General features: G+C 48.1%; 1 protein-coding gene across 1 annotated transcript; it reads right to left on the bottom strand.

Annotated features, from left to right (window-relative positions):
• Nucleotides 1–4,681: 4,681 nt before the first annotated feature.
• On the bottom strand, nucleotides 4,682–20,398 carry LOC142588733 (uncharacterized). Its single transcript, XM_075700549.1, has 3 exons — nucleotides 20,264–20,398; nucleotides 14,901–15,073; nucleotides 4,682–4,814 (listed from the first exon to the last, which is right to left on the bottom strand). Exons 1-3 carry the CDS (start codon nucleotides 20,396–20,398, stop codon nucleotides 4,682–4,684), a joined length of 441 nt encoding a protein of 146 aa, XP_075556664.1.
• Nucleotides 20,399–21,811: the final 1,413 nt, after the last annotated feature.

Raw genomic sequence — 21,811 nt, 5'->3', positions numbered from 1 at the left:
AAGAACTGCGCGTGCGCGTAGTGTGAGCGCCCACAGTTTATGCTTCAGGCATCGCCCTCTCGCACTTTTGCTGCGTGCGTTATTTTAGTTACTGCGCTGCACTTTACCCCAACCTTTCCTTCCCATATTCAAGAATCTCCTTCTCTCTCTCTCTCTTTCCGCCTCTTCACACCGCGCGCATGCGCATGGTTTGTTGAGTAATTGATTCCTTTTCTACTAGTACAGTCATAAAACCGTAATGTTTTCACAAGCAAATGCTCAAAAAGAACGGGCACTTTTTTCAATGTAAATATTTTTTCCGTTCTGCTACCTTAAATTCCTGTCCTCCCAAAGTTAAGGGTGACGGGGAGGTAGCAGAGCGTAGAAAAAGGGGTACCGGAAGACCCAAGGTTCCCAAAGTTAGAAGACGGTAATTACCGGATGTATAAAGAAACGAGAAAAGGTAGAGAAAATAACGCAGAAGGAACGCTAAAGAGCGCAAGCAAGGGGTGGGGCTTTGGGTGCGCAATGACGCTTGGGTGCGCTATTTCTACCGCTCCCGAACTGCAGCAGTCGGCAGTGTTTATCTTTCGGTCTCTTAATTGTAGCATACTATATTTCACTGCCCTCATGGGCGTCTGCGTCAACTGGCATTTGGTGTGTTGCGACACCACGTACTCGAGCACACGAGTGTTGAACCCTCCCGCGTGTCTTGTTTCTTCTTTTCGCCTCAGTGCTCCCTTCAATTGATAGTCGGCGACCATGTTGTCCACTTCTCTTGTGTCCTGTCTGCATGCCTCACCTTTTTGCATAACGAGACAGTCCGTAATATATCCCCCTTTGTTGTCGCAAAATGTCTGACAGAAGCAATCGGCTCTGGTTACAATGTAACTAAGATGGGAAGTGGCGACCTTCTTCTGGAAGTGCGTGACAAGCATCAATACCGCAAACTGACAAAACTCGTTGCGTTTGGAGACATTCCTGTCTCTGTAGGCCCCCACCGATCAATGAACACTGTGCGTGGTGCCATTTCTTTTGATGACCTCCTTAAACTCAGTGAAATCTAGTTGTGTGGATGACAAGGCCAAAACGTGGTAAAGGTGCAACGAATTAAGTGAAGGCGTGATGACAAGGAAATTCTAACAAAGCATGTCATAATAACGTTTGCAACAAGTGAACTGCCTGATTCAATAGGGACCGGATGTTGTAAACTTGGCGTATGACCGTACATTCTCAATCCGCGCCGATACTTCAAGTGTCAGCGTTTCGGGCATGGGTCTCAGAGCTGCCGAGGGCACGCTACTTGGGCAAAACATGCATCTAAAGACCACACATCACACAACTGTTCTTCCGAAACCCACTACGCTAACTGTGACGGATACCACACCGCCTATTCGCGATCGTGCCCGTGATGGAAGAAAGAAAAAGGAATGATTGAGCTGAAGGTCCAAACTAAACATTTCTTTCCCAGAAGCGCGCAAGCGTTTTTCTGTTCACAATCAGTCGAATACGTCCCACAGGGATGCGACGCGCCGGGGGGCAGTGCCACATCCTCCGGCGGCCGCCCGAGTCACACGGAGTGTGACGGCGGTTACGCCCTCAGCCCCTCTGGCAGGAGCAGCCACTGCTGTTTCGCTCACTACCACGAAGGGCCAGCAGACCTCCGGACCTGCCGGTCCCAGGGCCACTGCTCGTGCAGACAGGCCCGTAAAACCCCCGAACGTGCCCTCTGAACGGGCGTCATCCAGCGTCTCTGAAGAGGCGATGGATGCAACAAACACTACTCCGGCGTCTCAGACGCCGAAGGAACGGCGTAGCTTCGTGAAACGCGATACGAAAGAAGAAATTCCCGTATTACGGGGCCTGCAAAGGTCTCGTGAGCTAATCTAATAGATTTCTCTTGGCACACACCACAAAACACTACCAATATGGCAACACAGATAATGCATTGGAATGTGAGAGGTCTAACACACAATCTTGATGACATAAAGGAACTCCTTCATAAGTTTAATCCGAGGGTGCTGTGTGTGCAAGAGACACACCTCAATCCTTCACGCACTGACTATCTCAGACAATATGCCAATTAACGCAAAGATCGCAGTGACGCTTTCGCCTCGTCTGGCGGTGTTGCTATTATAGTTGATAATTCAGGCCTGCCAGCATTTGCATCTGCAAACGCCCCTTGAGGCAGTGACAATCGGAGCCGTGCTGTTTAATAAGCTAGTCACAGTTAGCTCTCTGTACATCCGTCCCAGCCATCAACTTTCCAGAACAGAATTCAAGAGCTTTATCGCAGAACTCCCCGAACCTTACATTGTAGTAGGCGATTTAAGTGCACACAACACCCTCTGGGGAGATTATCGTTGTGATACGAGAGAGCGCTTATTAAAAAACTTGCTTTTATCCACAAGTACATGATTACTAAATACGAAATAACCCAGGTTCTACACCACGACTCTCTCGTCGAGGTTGCGTGAGGCTCTGCGGAGCTCCGCCCTCGACGACCAAACCTGGGCGACCCCGCACGCCCGCGAGGCGGCGCCGAGGCAAGCCCTCGACGTCCCTTCGTGGGAGGCTTAGGCCCGGCCATCATGAAGTGCTGGTTGTACAATAAAAGTTTCTTCCTCCTCCTCCTCCTACAGCGTGGCAAACAAAATGTTCTCATTTATAGACTTTATACTTAACTTTATATCCTTAACACCAAGTACATTCGTGCCATACCGGGAGTGGAAGGAGATCAAAAATCCATATGGGAGGGACCATTTACCAATTGTCTTAAAGTTAACAAAAGGCGATAAGCGTTCTCCACATCTGCCCCGTTGGAAGGTCGACTGTGCTGACTGGAAACGATACAGAGAGCTGACACATTTGACCTGGCATGGCATCTGTACTGTATCAATCGATGATGCAGTGTCATATTTGACGGCATTTATAACTGATGCTGCATGAATATGTATCCCTGAAACGAATGGATCGCCCTTTAAACGACGTATTCCTTGGTGGAATGAGCAGTGCAAGGAAACCCGCAAAAATCGAAACAAGTCTTGGGATCGCCTTCGCGACTGTCCAACTACCGAGACCTTGATCAGCTTGAAGAAAATAAAGCCGAAGGTAGAAGAACGCGCCGCCGTGCCAAAAGGGAAAGCTGGCAAAAATACATCTGTAATATTAATTCATATGCAGACGAAAGAAAGCCTGGAACAATGTAAATTAACAAAATTAAAGGCTGAGACACTCATCTTCTACCATAGGTAAATACACAAGGAGACACACTTATTGACTAAGCTGATTCTCTAGGGGTACATTGCGAAAAGGTTTCTAGTTCATCCCACTACTCAGATACATTTCTGAGATACCGGCAATAAGCGGAGCGACTTGCCTCTGGGTCGGAGAGGAAATAGTAATCAACCTTACAACCGTCCATTTAGCATGGCGGAATTTCAGGCTGCACTAAATGGCTGGAACAAGTCCGCTCCAAGAGGTGACAGAATATTGTATAAAATGATCAAGAACCTACACCCTGAAACCCACAAAACACTACTGTCACTTTTCAACTCTGCGTTCTCTGCCGGCTGCATTCCATCCGCCTGGAAGGAAGCAATAATCATTCCACTACTAAAAGACGGCAAGAACACAACTTCGTTTAACAGCTATAGGCCTTTAGCCTGGACAAGTTGCCTATGTAAACTGTTTGAGAAAATGGTTAACCGGCGCTTCCTTCATTTTCTTGAAAGTAACAAACTATTAGATCCCCTACAGTGTGGTTTCAGTCTAGGTAGATCCACAACTGATCACCTTGCCCGTATCGAGACGAATATTCTCGATGCTTTTGTGCATGAGCAGTTCTTTTTGTCAGTATTTATTGACATGGAGAAGGCTTATGCCACCACGTGCGTTGCGGAATTCTCCGTGACCTGGCTGAAATAGGAGTCCGAGGCAATTTGCTGAATGTCATCGAAAGTTATCTTTCTGACCGCACGTTCCGTGTCAGAGTTGGTAATGTGCTATCTCGTCTATTTACGCAGGAAACGGGTGTGCCACAAGGTGGTGTGCTTAGCTGCACTCTATTCGTTGTAAAAATTAACTCGCTTTATACCATCATACCACGTACAATGTTTTATTCTTAATAAAAGGAAAATTAGACATCCACCCATTAGTAGCAATTTCTACAAAGGAAACTCATATGGGTTCCTCGAAAGATAATTTTTCTATTTTGAAATCGGGAACATCAATTCAAAATTTTTTTTCAATTTACGGTCTTATAAATTGCACGCAATGTGGGAGCTTATGTTAATGGGAAACATTTCAACGCAAAATGCATGTGTATGCATGTTCAATAAATGTTTATGACGTAGATCCCGATCAAGTAATGTGGGACCTACGTAATATATGGGAGAATGGCGAAGTTTATTGTCGACACAAGTTTATGTGACTACATTATAAAGAAAGTCATAAGTGCAGGTAGCGTTCTCCAAGCCAGAAGACGGAGTGCGAGACTTCTTGTTTATACCTTATTCATTCAAAATAACAGATTATTTAAATAAACGACAAAATCATACAAATCACAACAACTCCAATCGATTCGAATAAACCATTCGACTTTGTCCGCAATTAGGGGCGCTTGAACGTTAAAGAAGAAAGCGTTGGGGAAGAAATCCTTGTGGTTTAAGAGAGCGGCGAGCGACGTGGCTCTCTGCGCGTGCTATAACGACGTCACGTGCTCAGTCCCCGTCAGAGCTGGAGAAGTGTCGCTGGTCTTGTCGTTCGCAGCGGTTTCATCGCTCTTGGCCAACCCGCTGTCGTTCGCGATGGTGAACGGAATCCCGCCGGGAAACCTAGAAATCAGAGGTGAAAAAGGCGAGCGAGTTCGTATAACGACAACCCATTAACAGACGGCTATCGAAAAGCGCGAAACGGACGGACGGACGTTAAAACAAACGATCATTGAAACAAACGAACATTGAAACAATGTACCAGTTATTGTATGCATATGCATACAAGTACCCGCAGTGGTTGCTTAGTGGCTATAGTGTTCGGCTGTTAAGCACGAGATCGCGGGATCGAAACGCGGCCACGGCGGCCGCATTTCGATGGGGGCGAAAACACCCGTGCGCTTAGATTTAGGTGCACGTTAAAGAATTCCAGGTGGTCAAAATTTCCGCAGTCTCTCACTACAGCGTGCTTCATAATCAGATCGATGTTTTGGCACGTGAAAGCCCCTTATTTTCTTATGTACAGAAAATTACACCAGGCCACAAAAGTTTACGGATCACAGGATCTCAGAAAACGTTCAATTCCCCAGCAGCCTGTAGCAGTAGCCAGTAAAACCGTACACGACATGTTAGTATATTCTAGTGGATGCCCGAAATGCAAATACCAGACTGCGTTGTGAGGTTGCGGAGATATTCCACTTTTTCTCATATTTCATGGCCCGTAATATTTTGTGGTCGCGTGTACACTCTCAAAGGAAACGGATCATTAGTACCAGATATATTAGTACCAGATTCACTAGCACCAGGACTCTGTTCCAGTACTCAGCACTATATAGCATAAACATGTTGAAGCGATCAAGTCTGCGTAGACGACATGTATAAAGAAACGACAGACAGCCTTTTTTAGCATAAATCAAATTCAAATTGAAATCGGTAGCGTTCTTCAGTTGGTAGTTTGCATTTTTACCATTCCTGTTGTACTGTCTGTGCTTGTCGTATAAGCGTCCCGGCCATCATGAATCAAGTGAAAAAAATTCCCGGACCATTACAATACTCTATAACGCGAAATTTGAGCGCAGCTCTATACGTCTTCCGCGATGTATCGGCTGTCGCGGATAATCTGTCTCGTGCGGCAAGTCGAAAACGGAGCGAAGTGTGGCGCGACTGCCTCGCTAATCGTGCGGTCGCGAGAGGCAGCACGTGGGTGATGCGCAGGCGCGATTCACAGCAGCCGCCGCAGACAGACCTCCGCTCATACAGCGCTTTGCTTCCATATATGATATCTGTGGACGCACTCGCCGCATCACTTAAAACATATGGTAACAGCGCAAACAGACGACCACAAGAAGGGAGACACGCACACGCAAGCGCTTCTGTGTACGCGTCTCCCTTCTTGTAGTCGTCTGTTTGCGCTCTTACCCATATGTTTCAAGATGAACCAACTCGCCCAAAAAGAAGTATCGATGAAGCCGCATCCCGTATCGATGGTGTCATCGGTGAACAGACGATATGTGCTACTCTGGCGCCATTTCGCAGCGGTGGTCGCCGCGGAACATGTCTTGCGCGGCACTACGCTTTTCTTCTCACGTTTTCGCTGTGCCCTCCTCCTCCGCTTTCCTTTTCGCGCTCTGTTCGCTATAGCCGTCTTTCATACCCGGCTGCGCTTCGCGTTCGCTCTATCATTCGCATATGTTGGTTCGCTCGGTTGCGCCGAGGGACGCTGAGAGACACCGACGCTCCACGCAGGAGAGGGCGCCAAGGAGCTGCGCTCTAAAACGGAGCCGCGATTCGGCTTCTACAGGGAGCAGTAAGTGAGCCGACTGCGTAAGACTTTAGTGAAAGTTGCGGATGCTGTGTAAGTATACCTCTCAAATATTTATCCATCCTACCTGCGCTGCAATCTTAATAGTGTACAAGCTTACTCGCTGTAGGCGACCGATTGTAGGAGCTTGTTGTTGGCTTTAACCTTTTACCCTTTATGTTTTGGTCTTTACGGCGGTATATTTGTAAGTCTATTACGGCCATTCGCCTGTTGTCGTCGTTAGCTGCATACTGGCAGCCACTTCGTTCAGGAATAGTCGTGTGTGAGCGCGGAAGAAATGCGTGTTTGCGACCTGCTTTGACGGCGGTGGCTGGTTCCGACCGCGTCATTCTTGTTGCAAGCAGTGATAAGATAAATTGGGAATGGTTTTCCGATTACTTACAGTGCAGATTAAAATGTATTTGGGTACACATGGCCAAAAATCTTGCAAATGGCCGAGCGAACGCCCACCTGCTGTTTGCTTCACTTCGCATAAAGAAAGCTCGCGGTGCCCGCCTGTTATCCCACGCTTGAATTTGCTGTTATGGAAAGTTAGGTTTCGAGTATGTCAGTCGAATTTGCGCGGGGAGGACATAGTGAGCTGACTTCCATGCTTATCGGGGTTCAACATTCCGTGAAATGTTGTGCCAGCGCTGGCGGTAACGCTGTGTTGTTGCTACAGGTACGGTGTTAGCCTATCAGTCACTGCCGCCAATAGGTTGTCGGTCGCAGTCGGCAGTATGCTATGCAGAGCTGGCGGTGGCGCTTGTCTTGTTCGCCTTGCAGAAAGGTATGCATGACGAACGGTTGTAAACACGAGCACTCCTTTACTCTCAAGCAAAATTACACCCTTTGGATCGTATCTTGCCACACAACAATAATCGTCTTCTGTCTTGTCCGCATTTTCGTTGTTTAACGCTGCGAGCCCCGTACTTCCAAGTCACGAACGGCATGCGCGTTATCAGCACGACAGAGCATTCTCGACAGGAAAGTAGCGAGCGCAACGTTTTCAAGAAAGGAAACGCAAGCAAGACAGATGACGATTATCACTGTGTGGCAAGAGTGTAGGTGGAACGTTGCTGGTGCGGCAGACTGCGGCTGATGCTTTCTCACTCTTCATTCAGAAGGCGTTCATTCGCGGCGACCCTATGGCGGCCTCTGGTGCGCTGTGCGCAGACTTCTCGCTGTAGAAGGTCTATGGTCACGACTGTCACCGTCAACGCTGCTCAGATTCGGTTCGGTAGCACACTCATGAACACAGCCGCCCATGGCGTTATATATGACCGTGAGTGAGTGAGTGAGTGAGTGAATAAACTTTTATTTGGTGCAGCAAAATGCGATAAAATGCGCACCCGGCTAATCCCACGATGGGACTGACAGATCTAGTCTGCCGGCCCGATTGCGGGCGCGCTGGACGGCCAGGATTTGGTCTTCAAAGACGGTACATCGCTGGAGCGAGTCCCACTCTTCCTTGGTGAACTTCGGGCCCAGCGACCCGCACTCACAGAGCATATGAGGCAAAGTAGCAACCTCACCACAGGCCACGCAAGAACAATTCGGAAAAATCTCGGGATACATGCTGTTAAGGAACACCGGATTTGGGTAGGAGTTCGTTTGCAGCAGTCCGAGTGTGACCGCCTGCGGCCTGCTAAGCTTGGAGTGAGGCGGCGGGAAAACCCTTCTCTAGGCAAAAGAATTTAGTAAGTTCATTGTGCGTTATAGGAGCGTTTCTGTGTCTGGGGAGAGTGTCGCCCGATCCGAGGGCAGCGCGGTCGGTAAAGCCACGCGCAGCTTCGTGGGCAGACTTGTTGAGGTTCACAGAAACCCCTTCAATCGCCCCGACGTGCGCAGGAAACCAAAGGATGGAGTGTATGGAGGTGTCGCCGTGTTTGGCGCCTTTCAGAATTTGAAGCGCCTGCCGGGCCGCCCAGCCTTTCTGGAATGCTAAAATGCACTGACGGCCGCTTTCGAATCGCTATACACCGTTCTTCTCCGACCATCTTGCATGACGAGTGCAATGGCCACTTGCTTGGTCACCTCTGGGTTCGTCGTACGGACGGAAGCCCTGTTGATGACTTCGTCCAGCGTGTCCACGACGGAAACCGCAAAAGCCTTGCCGTCTGGGTATGCAGCTGCATCCACGATACTTGCTTCAATCTTGTCCTTGTTTATTTGCTTCAGTATATTCAATGGTCTTGCCTTGCGACGACCTGCGTTATGAACGGGATGAACGTTGCGGGGCAAAGGTGCGACCACGATCTTCTCCCCTATTTCTCTGGGGAATTGGGTGTTTTCAGCAAAGTTCTTGGTGGGTCGCGTCCGATCTCCTCGAGGATACGCCTGCCGGCCGGCGTGGTGGACAGCCGAGTTAGCTGGGCCCGTTCCTGAGCTTCGGCTATCTCCTCCATGGTGTTGTGTATGCTGAGCCGAAGGAGGTCCTCGGTATGTATTCTGACGGGTAGCCCGAGAGCTCTGTTGATTAATTTTCTAATGAAAATTAATCAACAGAGCATTAAGCTTTCAAAATCAATCAAAAGGGCATTAAGCTTTTCCCGCTCGGATGTGAGCCTGTTGTGCATGGCCACCGTTTAGGTGAAGTGACACAGCACAATGGCGTTGATGAGCCGAAGCAGATTGTCCTCCTTGAGGCCACGATGTCTGTTCGTGACCCTTCGGACGAGGCGAAAATCATTGTCAGTTTTCGCAATTATCTTGCGTAACGCAATGCCGTTGCCGCCACGTAATTCGATGAATATACCCAGGACTCTGATGGTGTCGACCCTGGGTATCGGGTCACTGCTCTGAGTGAACAGGTGAATGTCACTTTCTGAGACCGGTTTCCAGCCCTTAGGTCTGCGGCCTTTTTCTTTTCTATAAAGCAGAAGTTCAGATTTGGTCGGGTAGCATCTGAGTCCGGTGGGTAGCAGGTATTGCTCCGTGACGTCTACCGCCTCTTGCATGGCGCTTTCCACTTGCCCTTCGCTACCGCCGGTGCACCAGATCGTGATGCCGTCGGCGTAGATGGTGTGTTTGATACATTGAACTTGGGCCAGATTCCTCGAGAGGCCGATCATGCAGATGCTGAAGAGAGCAGGCGAAATGACTGAGCCTTGCGGCGTGCGCCATGGGCCCAGGAGCATCTCGTCGGAGACAATTAAAGTCGCCGATCCACAGCTTCGCTTTCCTCCCCGGCAGGAACGAACGGACGTAGATATATAGTCTGGGGCCCAGCTCCAGGTCTGTGACGGAGGCCAGAATGTATTCGTGGAGAACGTTGTCAAACGCTTTCTCGAGGTCGAGTCCGAGCAGGGCCCTGGTGTCCCTGCATGGTACTGCCGTCGATGATTCGATGTTTGATCATCTTCATGGCGTCCTGCGACGAGAGACCGGCACGGAAGCCAATCATGTTGTGAGTATAGATGCTGTTCTCTTCGAGATATCTGTTTAGTCTGTTGAGGACGAAGTGCTCCGCCACTTTCCCGACGCAAGAGGTCAGAGAGATGAGTCGGAGGTTGTCCATGTTCGGAGCCTTGCCGGGTTTGGGGATCAGGACGACGTTGGCGGTTTTCCATTGCTCTGGGACGCTGCCGTTTTTCCACGTCTCGTTGATCTTCTCGGTGAGGTGAGGATATGACCGTGATGTCAAAGCTTTTCACAACGATATCCGCAGAATTCAAGAACATGCGCACAAGGTGAGACGCCCTCTTCAGTCACTGAATTCTTTATTTCAACATAACCTTTTTTTATTTCGGGCTGCAGAGTTGGGGGTGCGGCCCTTACATGAGTGTGGCGAGTATATACCGTATGTGTCATTCTGTTAGCAGCAACACGAAGAAGCGTCCAGTACATTCTTGTTATTAATTAGTCTGCTATGTTTATACGATCGTTCTGATATACTTAAAATCTGCGTGTTAACTTTACATCTAGGTGTTGTTTCTATTTGTCTTCCCTTATTCTTTGGGTGAATACTGTAAACAAAAACCTTCCCGTCCTTTTTCTCTGTACCTTTTGTGCAGAAATTTCGCATCCACAATGAAAGCCCGTTTTGGCAGCCTTAACAAGGAGAGTGTAAGAGTGGGCCTGAATATTAATATGCAAACGACAAAGATAATGATGAAAACTGGGCAAGTGAACAACAGCTCAAGATTGCAAGTCAGCCTCTAGAGTCTGTGAAGGAGTACGTTTACCTAGGTCAACTAATCACAGGGAACCCTGACCATGAGAAGAAAATCCACAGACGAATAAAAATGGGTTGGATCGCATATGCTAGACATCGTGAGCTCCTGACTGGGAGCTTACCGTTATCATTGAAAAGGGAAATAAACAATCAGTGCATTTTACCGGTGTTAGCATATGGGGCAGAGACCTGGAGACTGACAAAGAAGCTTGATAACAAGCTAAGGACAGCGCAAAGAGCGATGGAATGAAGAATGCTAGGCATAACTTTATGAACCAGAAAGAGTTTGGATCAGAGAGCAAACGGGTATGCACGATATTCTAATAGACATTAAGAGAAAAAAATGGTGCTGGGCAGATCATGTAATGCGCAGATTAGGTAACCGTCGGACCATTAGGGTGACAGAATGGGTAACAAGAGAAGGGAAGCACAGTAGAGGACAGCTAAAGACTAGGTGGTGCGACGAAATTAGTAAATTTGCTGATCTAGTTGGAATCGGTTGGTGCAGAACAGGGGTAATTGGAGATCGCAGGAAGAGGCCTTCGTCCTGGAGTGGACATAAATAGGCTGATGATGACGTTTATTTAATTCCTTTTTAATTATTATATTTACGGCAATCATCATCATCATCATCATCATCATCATCATCATCATCATCATCATCAGCCTGGTTACGCCCACTGCAGGGCCAAGGCCTCTCCCATACTCCTCCAACTACCCCGGTCCTGTACTAATTGTGGCTATGTTGTTCCTGCAAATTTCTTAATCTCATCCGCCCACCTAACTTTCTGCCGCCCTCTGCTACGCTTCCCTTCCCTTGGAATCCATTCCGTAACTCTTAATGACCATCGGTTGTCTTCCCTCCTCATTACGCGTCCTGCCCATGCCCCATTTCTTTTTCTTGATTTCAACTAAGATATCATTAACTCGCGTTTGTTCCCTCACCCAATCAGCTCTTTTCTTATCCCCTAACGTTACACCTATCATTATTCTTTCCATAGCTCGTTGCGTCGTCCTCAATTTAAGTAGAAGCCTTTTCGTAAGCCTCCAGGTTTCTGCCCCGTACGTGAGTACTGGTAAGACACAGTTGTTATAAACTTTTCCCTTAAGGGATAATGGCAACCTACTATTCATGATCTGAGAATGCCTGCCAAACGCACCCCAGCCCATTCTAATTCTTCTGATTATTTCAGTCTCATGATCCGGATCCGCAGTCACTACCTGTCCTAAGCAGATGTATTCCCTTACCACTTCCAGTGCCTCACTACCTATCGTAAACTGCTTTTCTCTTCCGAGACTGTTAAACATTACTTTAGTTTTCTGCAAATTAATTTTTAGACCCACCCTTCGGCTTTGGTTCTCCAGGTCAGTGAGCATGCATTGCAGCTGGGCCCCTGAGTTACTAAGCAAGGCAATATCATCAGCAAATCGCAAGTTACTAATGTATTCTCCATTAACTCCTATCCCCAATTCTTCCCAATCCAGGTCTCTGAATACCTCCTGTAAACACGCTGTGAATAGCATTGGAGAGATCGTATCTCCCTGTCTGACGCCTTTCTTTATTGGGATTTTGTTGCTTTGTTTATGGAGGACTACGGTGGCTGTGGAGCCGCTATAGATATCTTTCAGTATTTTTACATAGGGCTCGTCTACACCCGGAATCCGCAATGCCTCCATGACTGCTGAGGTTTCGACTGAATCAAACGCTTTCTCGTAATCAATGAAAGCTATATATAAAGGTTGGTTATATTTCGCACATTTTTCTATCACCTGATTGATAGTGTGAATATGGTCTATTGTTGAGTAGCCTTTACGGAATCCTGCCTGGTCCTTTGGTTGACGGAAGTCTAAGGTGTTCCTGATTCTATTTGCAATTACCTTAGTAAATGCTTTGTAGGCAACGGACAGTAAGCTGATCGGTCTATAATTTTTCAACTCTTTCGCGTCCCCTTTCTTATGGATTAGGATTATGTTAGCGTTTTTCCATGATTCCGGTACGCTCGAAGTCATGAGGCATTGCGTATACAGGGTGGCCAGTTTCTCTAGAACAATCTGCCCACCATCCTTCAACAAATCTGCTGTTACCTGATCCTCGCCAGCTGTATTCCCCCTTTGCATAGCCCCCAAGGCTTTCTTTACTTCTTCCGGCATTACCTGTGGGATTTCGAATCCCTCTAGACTATTGTCTCTTCCATTATCGTCGTGGGTGCCACCGGTACTGTATAAATATCTATAGAACTCCTCAGCCACTTGAACTATCTCATCCATATTAGTAATGATATTGCCGGCTTTGTCTCTTAACGCATACATCTGATTCGTGCCAATTCCTAGTTTTTTCTTCACTGCTTTTAGGCTTCCTCCGTTCCTGAGAGCATGTTGAATTCTATCCATATTATACTTCCTCATGTCAGCTGTCTTACGCTTGTTGATTAACTTCGAAAGTTCTGCCAGTTCTATTCTAGCTGTAGGGTTAGAGGCTTTCATACATTAGCCTTTCTTGATCAGATCTTTCGTCTCCTGCCATAGCTTACTGGTATCCTGCCTAACGGAGTTACCACCGACTTCTATTGCACACTCCTTAATGATGCCCACAAGATTGTCGTTCATTGCTTCAACACTAAGGTCCTCTTCCTGAGTTAAAGCCGAATACTTGTTCTGTAGCTTGATCTGGAATTCCTCTATTTTCCCTCTTACCGCTAACTCATTGATCGGCTTCTTATGTACCAGTTTCTTCCGTTCCCTCCTTAGGTCTAGGCTAATTCGAGTTCTTACCATCCTATGGTCACTGCAGCGCACCTTGTTGAGCACGTCCACATCTTGTATGATGCCAGGGTTAGCGCAGAGTATGAAGTCTATTTCATTTCTAGTCTCGCCGTTCGGGCTCCTCCACGTCCACTTTCGGCTATCCCGCTTGCGGAAGAAGGCATTCATTATCCGCATATTATTCTGTTCGGCAAGCTCTACGAATAACTCTCGCCTGCTATTCCTAGTGCCTATGCCATATTCCCCCACTGCCTTCTCTCTGCAGCTTGCTTCTTGCCTACCTTGGCATTGAAGTCGCCCATCAGTATAGTGTATTTTGTTTTGACTTTACCCATCGCCGATTCCACGTCTTCATAGAAGCTTTCGACTTCCTGGTCATCATGACTGGATGTAGGGGCGTAGACGCGTACAACCTTCATTTTGTACCTCTTATTAAGTTTCACAACAAGACCTGCCACCCTCTCGTTGATGCTATAGAATTCCTGTATGTTACCAGCTATATTCTTATTAATCAGGAATCCGACTCCTAGTTCTCGCCTCTCCGCTAAGCGACGGTAGCACAGGACGTGCCCGCTTTTTAGCACTGTATGTGATTCTTTTGGCCTCCTAATTTCGCTGAGCCCTATTATATCCCATTTAATGCCCTCTAATTCCTCCAATAGCACTGCTAGACTCGCCTGACTAGATAACGTTCTAGCGTTAAACGTTGCCAGGTTCATGTTCCAATGGCGGCCTGTCCGGAGCCAGGGATTCTTAGCACCCTCTGCTGCGTCGCAGGTCTGACCGACGCCGTGGTCAGTTGCTTCGCAGCTGCTGGGGACTGAGGGCCGGGGGTTTGATTGTGGTGTTCATATAGGAGGTTGTGGCCAAGTACTGCACCAGGGTGGCCAATCCTGCTCTGGTGAGGGAGTGCGTTACCGGTTCTGGTCACCGGGATGAGGACACACTCCAGACCTATTCATGCAATTTTATCAACACGCGGATATTTCTTTTTTTTTCATCCGGTGGAAAATTGCGCGGCACCGGGATTCGAACCACGGACCTCTTGCACGCGAGGTGGGTGTTCTACCTCTACGCCACCGCTGCACTTCCGGCAATAAGAGGTTTTAGATCAAAATTCGAAAACAAGGCTTTTATTCGTTTACGGTTTGCGGTGTCTCTTGCTCACGTGGCCCCATTTTTCATGTTTAAACGGAAGAACGCGCCCGCATGCCCGCACGCTCGCGCGCGCGCGCACACACACACACCCACACACACACACACACACACACACACACACACACACACACACACACACACACACACACACACACACACACACACACACACACACACGCTCGCACGCACGCACACACACCATTGCTGTATAATCATTCTGTTCACCATGTACAATTTTTATGTTTGTCTATAATATGCCATGCATAATAAATTTGTATGCAGTCGCGGTCTTGCACATGCGAGGACCCACCGGTTTTCGGCGGCCTCTGCGTCGTCAGCGTCGCGGGTCGTCCGCTCGAACAGCGTTCCAGAATTTCCGATGATGGCGGCTACGCCGAGACCCGTGACCGCGCACAGCAGCACGGCCATAATCAGGGACAGGGTGAGGCGGATGCGCGCACCGGTGGTGTCTGCCGGCGGGGGCTGCATGCAGCAACAACACGATGGGCGAACGCGCTAAACGGGCATCATGCCACAAAAACCTGAAACTGAAACTATGGCGCTTAACGTCCCGCAACTGAGCACTGGGCTATAATGGAATGGACGCCCTTAGTGCAAGGTACTGTGCTATAGGAGAGTTAATGAGCCAATGAGATAAACGAGGAGTCCCTGATTCCCTGCGCGACCTCCTCGAAAACCAAAAAAAGAGAGACAAAAATACAGCCACCCGCATCCCGACGTTACGAGAGAACACGCCCGGTACTGGCGCCGCGTACAAACCAACACATATCCACAGCTCCAAATGCTTAGTAAGATACACCCTGCACACTATGGGGATACCTGTCCTTGGTACGGGGAGCGGCCAACTCTTGCCCACGTAACGTGGACGTGCAAACTACGGCCTCTAAATTCCAATTCGTCCCTTACGGTACAAATTCCGAGTAACAGACAGTGGGTGGTTTGGCTTGCGCTAGCGAAGATCTACAAAGCCCGAGAGCTCTTCTCGATCAAGCCCAGCGAACCACAGAGACCAGCGGAGTCCGCGACTGAGGCACCCACCCACAGCCCGAAATGCCGAACATGAATAAAGTTTATACACTACTAGACTAATACGCTAAATCAATTTGGACTTAAGATATCTCGCGTTAATACGTAATGTACTGACATGCGTACTTGTTTATCTTTTTCAGGTGACCGCTTTTCCCCGTCTAACAAATGTTATGGCTCAACGCGGGACGTGCCCGCGTGTATTGGAAGTTTCTCGAATGTTATCGATGGTTCCATCTGCTGTCTGTTGTCACCGAAGCTTGTGTAATCTGATTGCGTGTACAAGGCGAATTGTGTAGAACTTTCTGGGAGGCACGCGGGCACCAGCGATCACTCTGGAGTCTCATCTATAAAAGCCGACGCGCTAGACCGGCAGACCAGATTTTTGGCGATCGCCGATTGCTTTCGCCGTTATCGTTGTTCCATAGCGTTGTTTTTTGAGGGCATAGGTTCGCCCAATAAAACGTTAGTTTCGTCAATCACAATTTTGCTGCTTTTCTTCACTGTCACTGCTACGTGACAATGTTATTTAAGAAATGAAGGTCGAACTTTCACTCTTTCAACTGCGCGTCGAAATTTTTAGCGCCGGCAGGTCAGTTTGTTATAACGTAACTTTTAAAAAGTCTCGTGTAAAACTCTCTCTATACGGCGCCTTCCAACTGTGACTGCATAATCACAACTTCCGATGGCCTCTGAGGAGAGGCATGCTTAAGTTAGAGACATATTTCGTCGATGGGCGACTTAAATCGTGAGAGGATTTGTCTATCTCCTTCAGGCACGATTTTGTCTGCCAGAAGCCATATATGTCTGCGAGCTTTCTATAAAAGTAACTTAGCATTTTAGCTTTATTTGATGTTCGCGTTTCGTGTAGCAGTAAGTGATTCTTTTATTATGCTAAATCTGGAAAAGAGAAAACGAGGAAATTGCAACTGACCGCGCTGCAACTCCCTAGCATTATGCTGGCAACTGAACGGCGGTCAGTGTACAGGGAGGGCCGGATAGCAGAATAACAATAGAGAATGAGAATAGAGGAGATGACATATAGTAGATAATAATGCGGCTATATGCACTTATACACAGTTCGTGACTAAGCAAATAGTTTCACCTTAGTTCGCGCCTCACGCACATCGCAGTGTTGACAGCACGGGTCCACACCCCCTCACAATATGCAGTTGGTGTAGCGGTCGTGCGGCGAGACCGGGATGCTCTAGAACAGCTAAAGTAAGTCAATAAATTATGGCATTTTACGTGCAAAAATAATTCTGAATTCCATTATGAGGCACGCCGTAGTGATTCATTTTGACCACCTGGGGATTTTCGACGTGCAGCCAACGGATGGCGCACATACGCTTTTTTCGTATTTCGTTTCCATCGAAATGCGGCCGCCGCGGTCTCTAGGATCGTCACGGATCGTCTTATGAGCTGCTCACGGCACGCGTGAAGCCTTCAGCGATCTTAAAGGAACACTAAAGCAAATCAATAAATCAGTTTTGACTAATGGAGCATTGTTTGAGAACCCTGCGGGCAGTCATTTAAAAAAAAATAGTTTGATTATTACATGAGAAAATGAAGGTCCAAGTATCAGTATTTGAATTTTGCGCCGAAACCCCAGCACCGGCACGTCAGCGTGACGGTGCTGGGGTTTCGTGACATTCCAAAGTATGTTTTCCCATTTGGGCCGTGGTCGCTGAATAAAAGTTCCCGAAACTTGACATGTTTAATATTTGGTTCCTTTCGAACACAATGTAGTCAATCTGTACCGCTATCTATAATTAGTAGGCCTTAAAGATGCCATCAAAATCCATGACGTCACAGCCCCCAGGTGCGGGAACTCAAGCAGGCGTCGCCACACGTATTTCGTTCTTGCGCTTTTTCTGGTTTACCAAACGTCTTATCGTTGGAAGAGCGGTGTTTTTGGTGTTGTAAAAAACGGTAATTTACTGATGCAGAAGAAATCATTTTTCACTTTAGTGTCCCATTAAGATACGAAGCTGGCTAAAAACGCTGACGGACTATAGTTGGTTTGGATTCATGATACAATGTGCAGCGCGACCGGACGAAGACAGAGAAACACCGCTGTGTGCGTGTGCCGGTTTCTATCTCTGTGCGGTCGTGCTGCGCATTGCATCATGAGCTTAGGATAACCTGTTCCTGGGCTGGCTGATTGATACTTGATGAAGCCACTGCAGCGCAAGTAAACACGAACGTGAACAAGGAATACGAGACCGGACAGCACACGATCGCCTACGTTTCATCTTTTCTTCTAAGGGACTGCAATAAAAAATTGGAGGACGCTTAAGCTTCGCCTTCAAGAGTGGAACGCGATAGCGTTATCGCACCCGGTTCGCAACGCCCACTGAAAACGATCAGCGCGAGCCAAACGTTGTGATCGACACGGACAGCCGGGCCACGACGCGCCAAGAAGGCGGACGCGATCATGGGGCTGAGGCCTCGATGGCATCGTCCTCTATCTCGCTTGGGAGCACCACGCAGACGCATGACTCTTCGCCAGCAGCCAGGCAAACATTGCAAAGGACGCTTTCCCACCAGACGCGCTACAGCGCAGCGATCGCGTCAGAGGCGTCCCGCATCGCACGCTGCACCTAGGAATCGCGCTGTGAGCGGAAAGAGGAGCCGCGTCGCCTAAGCACGAGGGTTCGAGTGACGCACGCTGGTAGTTGGAAGTCTCCCGGGAGAGAGCGAGAAAACTTATTAAACGCAAGGGTATTGGGGCATCCTCGCACCGGCCCCTGCTCGGCCGCAATGCGCTCAAACGAGAGTGGCATGCCACGTGTCGGGGCAGCGCCGTACATTGCGAGGAGTGGGTCTTCTGTGTTTGCCGCAAGATGGCTTTGCGTTTGCGCAGAGCGCAGAAGAAATGTAGCGGAAACGTACTTCGCTACTCGTGTAAGTGCGACTTCTGTAATTTAGATATTCATAATTACCAATATACACCGCAGTATAACTTTCTACGGCACATTTCTAAGGCAACACCGCATTCACTAGATGCACTTTTGTCCCGCTTTGAACCATCGAACTTGTGGCTGAGTGTGGTCTGTGAATTGCTTTATATGCAAAAAACAGGAGACGATTGAGCATATCTTTTTGGACTGTCATGACGCAGTGTTTTTGTGGGATATTCTAAAACGTAGCCTTAAAAAGGAATTGCCATTAAATGCTTTCGGAATACGCTTCCTGCCATGCGCGGAACCAGAGGGAGTGCCTGTCGATCTGTTAATGCTTCTGTGCATGCACAGTGTGTGGCGAACGCGTATGGATATTAGACATGAGCGCATTGTTCAGGCCCCAGCCCATGTATATTTCATTGAAAGTGTGTTATATATACGCGAATTTTTCTGTGCACAGAGTGATCCTCCTGATTGGCTAAGTGCTTTGGACAAAGTGACTAGCCTACATCGTTCTTATCACGCCACACTGATCCGGCATTGACTAGTTGTTTTTTATGGCCATGTAATACTCACATTGTAATTTCTTTTGCCAAGCCGGTAATAAAAAAAAAAACTTGTGGATGAGTGGCAGCGTCTCCGTCTCACACTCCGGAGACCCTGGTTCGATTCCCACCCAGCCCATCTTGCAAGTTGTTTTTTATTTATGAATTGCCTTCCGGCCTTTTGGGCTCACGGCCAACGCCGACGACGCCGACGACACCGGTTTTTCTGCGACTCGAGCTCCTTAACGCTCTCGCGTTAATAATTTGCTCGCCTTGCGGCCGTGGCGTCTGCTCTTGTGTTCGTTTCAAATGCGTCAGCATTTCTATACTTACCCAACGAGGAAACCGTCCGTCACATGTAAGACGGAAATCTGCGTCGATCCCAAAGATGTATATAGTGCAATACTGGGCCGACCCGTGGCGAAGGTGAAGCAGGCTTCAAGCACTCAGCAAAGTGAGGCGAAAAGGGCATGCATTATTTGGAATCAGGCATACAGTATAGATAGAGCCCGCAAAAAACAGGAGACGATTGAGCATATCGATTGAGCAGCACGAATGTAAATCCGAGCGGCTTTACATTCGTGCTGCCTGTCGCTCCCAAGCGAACGAAGCGGCGAGAACACAGCGCTCATGTCTCAGCAGACGCCGCACTGTGCTCTTTTCGCAGATCGCTTTCGAGATATGGGCAGGCACGTCTCGCTTCAACGCGAAAGTGCGAGAGCACAGCGCACAAAGCTATGAGCAGTTGGCACTATCAATCTGCATCGCAGATTGCGTTCAAGATGTGGTCTGCGCGGCGCATAATACTTCGACGCGGATGGAGAAGGTGCTGGAGAGCGATCCCAGCTTATAGTGATCGGAACGTCATCAGCGCACCTGGCGCCGCCACCTGCAGTAGTTTGCTTGCCTCATCAATTCACCTAGCTTGCGTCGCCGTCAGCAGCAGTTCGTGTGCTGCAGCACTGTCGTTTATACCGGTCGTGTCAAGTTTCATAACCTTGATAATGATACCGGGCTGTGCCGCGATGAGCAAGAGGCGATATGCTTACGCATACTTTGACAACTCTCAGAGGAGTTTCTGCGTTATTTTATTTATTTAGGCGACAATTTCATCGTTCAGTGAGCATTTCAGTTCCGGCATACGTAACCTTCGCTGCTCCTATATATGTGCTCACCTCCGGCAGCTCCTCGGTGCGCAGCATCTCCATGACGTAGTCTCCATGAGAGTCCAGCACGTACTTGGGCAGATCGTACCTGCCCTTTCTCGGGCCCCTCTCCTTCACCGGGAAAGGGTACTCGCTCCGCGACATCTCTCCTGCGGCCGCAAGATTAAACTTAACATAGAGGAATGCCAGGATATTTTCGATTTTTCATTTCCTTGCGGTAAATGAAGGCCCTGTACATCCAATTAAACGCCAGAAAAAAAAATACTGGAAACCCTCAAACCGCCACGGATATTACAATTTGATAGCTTTTCTAGGATCCAGTTTTCCCAGGCGGTGTACGCATCACGACGTGGAAGGTGGTCACGTGGGAAAAGTAAGTCGCGACGTTTTGGCACGATCGCTCCTGCTCGCGCGGTCTCCTGCTACGCCGTTACTCGTTGTGGAGCCCGATGCTCCGAAAAATACATACAAGCCAAAATAAAATACGCCGAATTTCCAGAAAGTAAAAATCGGAAACACTCAGCCCTAAGGATAGTACACACCTAATCCCCACTGTCCCCTGACACTCGCGAATGTGACATTTGGCGGGCGTGGTATGCATACTAAGAAATATTGCGCTTTTAAGGGTGTTTTCTCGTGTATGTGACTCACCCCCTTACACCCATAGAAAAGGGTGTTTAGGCGAACTAATGTACCCATTTGAACGGGTGATTTTTTGGAATCGCAACCTTTTCACCAATGTGTGTGTTGCCGAAATGTACACTATGTATGGTTTGTTTGTGCAGCCGCATCTTTTGTCCTGTTACTGCCCTAGACTTTCGGACGTCCTCCGAAGTAATCTCGAAATGTTTTCCGGAAACGTTTATAAAAAGAAACGAAGGTAAAAAAAAGAATTCGCGCAGCCTAAATTCGAACTACAGACCTACAGGCTGCCAGTGAAAAGTGTAACCTAACGACCACTCCACCGACACAGCCACCTTAATAGCACAGTATTACCTTTAGCTGCTCTGATAGCATGGCGCCGTTCTGAAGTCTTTCAGTATTTATAAATCAGCACCAAGGTGAAAATTTAAGCGAAGCTAGCAGTTAAGAACTGAAAGGCAGGAAGGAGGGAAGAGGACGAAGTAGTTGGGTGTGTCCACTTTGCGTTCGGGTCGAACCACCTGCACAGTAAATTCTGTGCTCTTATAAATAGTAGATTGCTCCGCATGCACCCTTGAACGCTTATCCAAACCGATAACTGCAAGAAATAGCGCAATACTTACCACGCATAATATTGCGCCTGATGCTAAACCAAAAAGTACAGGCACCCGTAGGACTACAATTGGCTGACGCGCTACGACTGGCTAATGATTGGCATTTGATCTATAAAACAACACGGAGCTGAAACAACGTAAAGGAAGGCAGTTCTAAAAATCAAAAGGCAGGGTAGGAAATAAAAGGAAAAAAACTACGTTTTTCCATTCCACTGCCGGAGACGCCATGTACATGAGGAAGCTGGCTGACAGATAGAGCCTACTGCGACCATACGGCGTAATCAAATAATGACATAGCACA

Source organism: Dermacentor variabilis, chromosome 7 (genome assembly GCF_050947875.1).
Source record: "Dermacentor variabilis isolate Ectoservices chromosome 7, ASM5094787v1, whole genome shotgun sequence".
Classification (NCBI taxonomy): Eukaryota; Metazoa; Arthropoda; class Arachnida; order Ixodida; family Ixodidae; genus Dermacentor; species Dermacentor variabilis.
The sequence above is the reverse complement of the archived record's forward strand: the minus strand, read 5'-3'. Positions and strand labels throughout refer to the sequence as shown.